We start from the raw sequence: 6,000 nt of genomic DNA, 5'->3' as shown, positions 1-6,000 counted from the left end.
AGATCTAAATATAGATATACATATTAACATTAAAACAGAAACGAATATCAAATCTTTCACATCTTTAGCCATCCGGCACAATCCTGTGAACGGGAACAAGCTTTGTACATTTACCACTGTCCACCGCAACATCAGAACATCTTGGCTCCTGAACACTACTACAGAGTAAACAATTCACCTGTCAAACGAAGGCGTGCCAAACCATCATGCCCGGCACGCCCTGATCTCCAACATACTAAAATCGTTTGTCAAATGGATTAGTACTGCTCACGGCCTGCCAGAATCTGCAGCTTGTCTTCCATTTTTTTCCACATGAAAACACAACACATCAGAGCAGGAGCAGAGCCAGGCCGGGAACAAGACAAAGCCGAGAAGCTCTCGCGCTTCTCTTCTGTCTTCTCCCCTGCCTGCTGCTGTGCTCAGTTTGGTGGGTTCTGCTCACCAGTCTCGCTCGCAGTATACAAAGCCTCCATCCCACTGCACTCGGAGATCAGACCACCACACTCTCGCCCACAGCTAAGCTAGGAACCATGAGGACCATCATGGCGAGGAGCCCTCACGACTCCTCCTTCTCCTTCTCCCGGAGGAACTTCAAGTGGCCGGTTCTTGTCAAGAGCAGCAGCCATGGCGCCGCGGCCGGCGGCGGGGAGGACGGCTCCGGCAAGGGCTCGGAGGCCGACGACGAGGACGAGTCGGCCATGGCGTTCTCCTCCACCTGCCCGTCGTTCCGCTCGGAGGACTTCGTGTCCCCGCCGCCCAAGGCGCCACCTCCACCGAAGCAGCGCAGCAAGAAGTGCCGCACGGGCACGGCGGTCTCCCGGCTGCGCACGGCGCTTGCCGCGGCCATCGCCGGCCGGCACCGGCAGGTCGGGCTCGGAGCGCGGCTCACGGGCACGCTCTACGGCCACCGCCGAGGCCACGTGCACCTCGCGTTCCAGGTGGACCAGCGCGCGTGCCCCGCGCTGCTGCTCGAGCTCGCCGCGCCCACGGCGTCGCTGGTGCGCGAGATGGCCTCGGGCCTCGTCCGCATCGCGCTCGAGTGCGACCGAGCCAAGGGCGCCGCCTGCGCCGCGGCCGCGACCAATGGCGGCGGCGGCGGCGGCTGCAGGAAGCTGGTTGAGGAGAAGGCGTGGCGCGCGTACTGCAACGGCAAGGGCTGCGGGTACGCGGTGCGGCGCGAGTGCGGCGCCGCGGACTGGCGCGTGCTGCGCGCGCTGGAGCCCGTGTCCATGGGCGCGGGCGTCATACCGGCGGCGTGCGGCGGTGGCGAGGGCGACGTCATGTACATGCGCGCTCGCTTCGAGCGCGTCGTGGGCTCCCGCGACTCGGAGGCATTCTACATGATGAACCCGGACAGCAGCACCGGCGGCAATGGCGGCCCGGAGCTTAGCATCTACCTCCTTAGAGTTTGATCGTGCATTGACCTTCGCGGCGCGTGCTGCGACAGCCACCGCCATCTTGCATGCTTTAAGCTGCTGTCTTCTAGTACGTGTGTGTTCCTTGTGCTTGTTGTTATTGGTGTTGTGGTTGTGAAAAATGCGTGTCAGTTTAGACTTCAGACCGCTGCAGAATGAAACTTCTTGGAAAACTTTCTTTTCTGGGTGTCTTTGGGATGTTGGAACCGGTGGTGACCACCGAGTTCACGATCATGGAGCTGGCTTGAAGACGGCCCGGCTCGTTACGAGCCTACGCTTCCACAGGTCCCAGGTCCACCGAAGCTGACAACATATAAGGCCTTTGTGCCTTCTCAACCCAAAAGACTAGTCTGATAGGTGGGGGTTCTCCCGCCTTATATGTTGTGCTCCCCCAACATCGCTACACGATGTGGGACTAAACCCCAACAATGGTAGGTGGGGGTTCTCCCGCCTTATATGTTGTGCGATGTTGTGCTTCCCCACCATCGCTACACGATGTGGGACTAAACCCCAACAATCTCCCCCGTAGTCACACATCGGGGTGCCCCCGCCATATATGACGCTCGAGATTTTTTTATTGGGTTTAGCTTTTTTTTTTACCATGGACGGCTCTGATACCAATTGTTGGAACCGGTGGTGACCACCGAGTTTATGATCATGGAGCTGGCTTTACAGCCGGCCCGGCTCATTACTACGAGCCTGCGCTCCCACAGGTCTCTGGTCCACCGGAGCTACAACATATAAGGTCTTGGGCTTACTACCAATTGTTGGAACCGGTGGTGACCACCGAGTTCTCGATCTTGGAGCTGGCTTACAGCCGGCTCGGCTCGTTACCACGAGCCTGCGCTCCCACAGGTCCCAGGTCTACCGAAGCTGACAACATATAATGCCTTTGGGCCTTCTCAACCAAAAAGACTAGTCTGATAGGTGGGGGCTTCTTCCGCCTTATATGCCCTTAGTCACACATCGGGGTGCCCCCGCTATATATGACGCTCGAGATTTTTTTATCGAGTTTAGCTTTTCTGACCATGGGCTCATGATACCAATTGTTAGAACCGGTAGTGGCCACCGAGTTCATGACCTTAGAGCTGGCTTGCAGCCGGCCCGGCTCGTTACCACGAGCCTGCGCTCCCACAGGTCCCAGGTCCACCGGAGCTACAACATATAAGGCCTTTGGGCCTTCCCAACCCAAAAGACTAGCCTGATAGGTGGGGGCTTCTTTCGTCTTATATGTTGCGCTCCCCCACCATCGCTACACGATGTGGGACTAAACCCCAACAATCTCCCCCTTAGTCACACATCGGGGTGCCCCCGCCATATGTGACGCTCGAGATTTTTTTATCGGGTTTAGCTTTTCTGACCATGGGTACCGGCTCTGATACCAATTGTTAGAACCGGTGGTGACCACCGAGTTCTCGATCTTGGAGCTGACTTGCAGCCGGCCCGGCTCGTTACGAGCCTACGCTCCCACAGGTCTCAGGTCCACCGGAGCTACAACATATAAGGTCTTAGGCCTTCGCAACCTAAAAGACTAGCCCTAATAGGTGGGGGTTCTCCCGCCTTATATGTTGTGCTCCCCCACCATCGCTGCACGATGTGGGACTAAACCCCAACAATTGATAGGTGGGGGCTTCTTTCGTCTTATATGTTGCGCTCCCCCACCATCGCTACACGATGTGGGACTAAACCCCAACAAATATTGTTCCGGTTGATTGTTGTGAGAGAAAAATACTGTTCTATCTGGACGTGAACAGTGTTTCTGTGAGTGAGCTGGCCAGCCAGGCTCAGCCCAGCCATCCCGCCGAACGAAGCCTATGTTTCTCTGAAACAACATCCAACACTTAAAATGCCAAGCAAACTTTACCACTACTACCAAATGATGGAGCTCTAGAATAGCAGTATAGCCATGTCCATGGCATCATCATCAATAGATCACAGATTCCCCTATGTATTCAAGCTTCCAGTGTAAGTAGTGCCTAAACACTGTCTAGAAATTTCATCCAGCAAGGAAAATGGATTCCAGTGTAAGTGTTGCCTAAACACTGTCTAAAATTTTAATCCAGCAAAGAAAATAGATTAGAAAGGTAAGAACAAGAAATAGAAACACAAAACGAAGAAGCAGGAAAAAAAGGTTCTTAATTTCTCATCTTGTATTCTTGCCAAGAGGTGCAATAGTATGGGTTTTTCTTCTGTTGTGCTTTATGTTATCTATGAAACAAACATACAGAAAAGTCATTACGCAGTACCTGTTGCCTCTGTCTCTAATAGGTAACCATTGGTTGTACCATTTCTACAATGACACTAGCTGCTTTGACTAGTAGGCCAGATGTTTACAAAGGAACTACTCTTTCTTTAGCTATTATTTCCTTGTTATCATGTAGGTCATTTGGCTGAAGGGACTTACAATTTCACTTCTTTTGAGTCACCACAAGAGGAAGAACCCCTTCCACAAATTCATGATGTAGAAGATGAGGCACAAGACTTGACAACATTGTGGTTCATGAGGTACCAGATGAAGATGACGATTCAACCATTGAGAGGCAAGCAAGTGAGGTTGCGGCTGTTCAAAGAAGTGCGAACAAGATACTTTGTCACAAGACAAAGAAAGTGAGGTTGCAGCTATTGAAAGAAGTGGACATCGAAGAACAACTACTGCATCAAGAAACAAACAAGAAAAGGAAGGAAAGAGGCCTAGGAAGAGTGCAAAGATAGAACATATGATGGGGAGATACATGGAAATGAGGACCAAGCAAGTAGAAGATGAATCTGTACATCTGGCCAGAGAAAAAGAGGCTGCTGAAGGTAATGGTTTCTCTATCAAAAGGTGCATATCAGTTCTGAGCACAATGCAAGTGATCAAGCAAGAAAAGGCAAAAGCATATGCAGTCTTCATCAAGAGCAAAGAAAACAGAGAGGCTTTCATATGTGGCTGTGAAGCTGATGCAGAATCAACTTTGATTTGGCTCAGAAATGAGATGATCTAGCACGTAAAATCTTAGTCTACTTGTTTTGTTTCTCTCTTCTATATATTTGTTGTTTTTGATCCTTGCTTTGCATATTTACTTATATCTGCTTAGTGCTAGATTTCAGTTTTGGTGTTGAAACTCACAATCAGTTAGTGATACTTAAGTTTGGGTTCCTCTCTATTCTTGGTGCAGCTAAAAAACGCATCCGACAAGGAGGATAAGAAGAGGTTTCAAGGTCTAAGTTATACCTTATCCATGTCATCTCATCTATATAGTAAATTAAATAGAGCTTGTTTCAGCCGAGGAGTTCTATGTTACTACATTTGCAATTTTAGATCAGTGATTTCTCTAGCATATTGTCACCTCTTTGAGACCTAGTTATACTTGTTGTCCTTGGATACTAATTATAGGAGCATGATGTTTGTGTTGCCAGAACGTGCACTTTCTATCTTTCTATCTTATATGTCCGTCAAAGGTTTTTACCTTGTTAATTAATGCTGGAATCATTTGTTAACTAGTGCTCTGAGAGTGCTTGCTCCAGAACGTGCTCACGTGTATTTTATATTTTGTGATCGCTCCAGAATGTGCTTGCTCCATCGTGTGTTCGCTCTAGAATATGAAAGTGTGTATTATATAGTGCTTGCTGCTTAAGGAATGGATCCTTGAATACTGGACAATAATTTTATATGAGATGGATTGAAAACTAGTTGGAATTTAAACCGGAACAGGATCTAATGACATGGATGCATTCACTTGATTTATGCCTAAGAACCATTCCGTCTAGGATTGGATCACCAGAGCTACCGAACAAGCGCTTAGATGCTAGGGCCTTGTTTAGATGACATCAAAGTTCTAAGTTTTTTTACTCTCTCCATTATATCAATTTTTGAACGCATGCATGGAGCATTAAATGTAGGTAAAAAAATAACTAATTGCACAGTTTGGTTGTAAATCACGAGACGAATCTTTTGAGCCTAGTTAGTCCATGATCGGACAAAGTTTGTCAAATACAAACGAAACGTGCTACAGTGTCCAGATTGCAAAAATTTGCAATCTCAACCAGGCCTAGACACTCGCAGCCTGTTCGTTTGGCTGTGGCTTGTCGTAAACGATCGTAAATTTTCAGCCGGAACAATATTTTTCTCTCACACAAATCAGCCACTTTTTCACGAACCAGCAACGATACAAACCAGCCAACCGATCAGTCTGTTCAGCCTGCTAGATCTTCCTAAGCGTGTTGTCGTAGGTCTGTAACACACATGCAAAGGGCAGGCCATAAAGGCCCCTGTCATGCACCAGGCGACAAATGTGAGTTGAGGCTCAGACTGTCTCCAACAGTTGACTCATATGAGCATCTAAACTTAAAATAGGTAGCAGAAGATCTAAAATCAGCCTCCAACAGAGTACCTATACAGAAGACCTATTTTTGGTTGTCTGAGAGGCATAATCCAAATATGAGTATCCTCTCTCCTGGAAACCTATTTGCAGAAAGGATTCTCTTTTGGGTCCTGTTGTTAGAGAGGATATCGAATATGTATTGAACCCTTTGACTATAGTGTAACACCCCTGGTGTTACGATCTTGTTTAGCACTGTGATTTAGGCTTAAGTCAAATTTTCG

The 6,000-nt window shown here is 48.8% G+C and overlaps 1 protein-coding gene across 1 annotated transcript; it reads left to right on the top strand.

The window, feature by feature from the left end:
* The first annotated feature begins 352 nt into the window (after nt 1-352).
* On the top strand, nt 353-1,582 carry LOC136458588 (protein MIZU-KUSSEI 1-like). The gene has a single exon (XM_066458531.1). It carries the CDS (start codon nt 531-533, stop codon nt 1,410-1,412), a length of 882 nt encoding a protein of 293 aa, XP_066314628.1. The 5' UTR covers nt 353-530; the 3' UTR covers nt 1,413-1,582.
* The last annotated feature ends 4,418 nt before the right edge of the window (nt 1,583-6,000 follow it).

Source organism: Miscanthus floridulus, chromosome 6 (assembly GCF_019320115.1).
Source record: "Miscanthus floridulus cultivar M001 chromosome 6, ASM1932011v1, whole genome shotgun sequence".
NCBI lineage: Eukaryota > Viridiplantae > Streptophyta > Magnoliopsida > Poales > Poaceae > Miscanthus > Miscanthus floridulus.
Note: the sequence above shows the minus strand (reverse complement) of the source record. Positions and strands in the feature narration are given on the sequence as shown.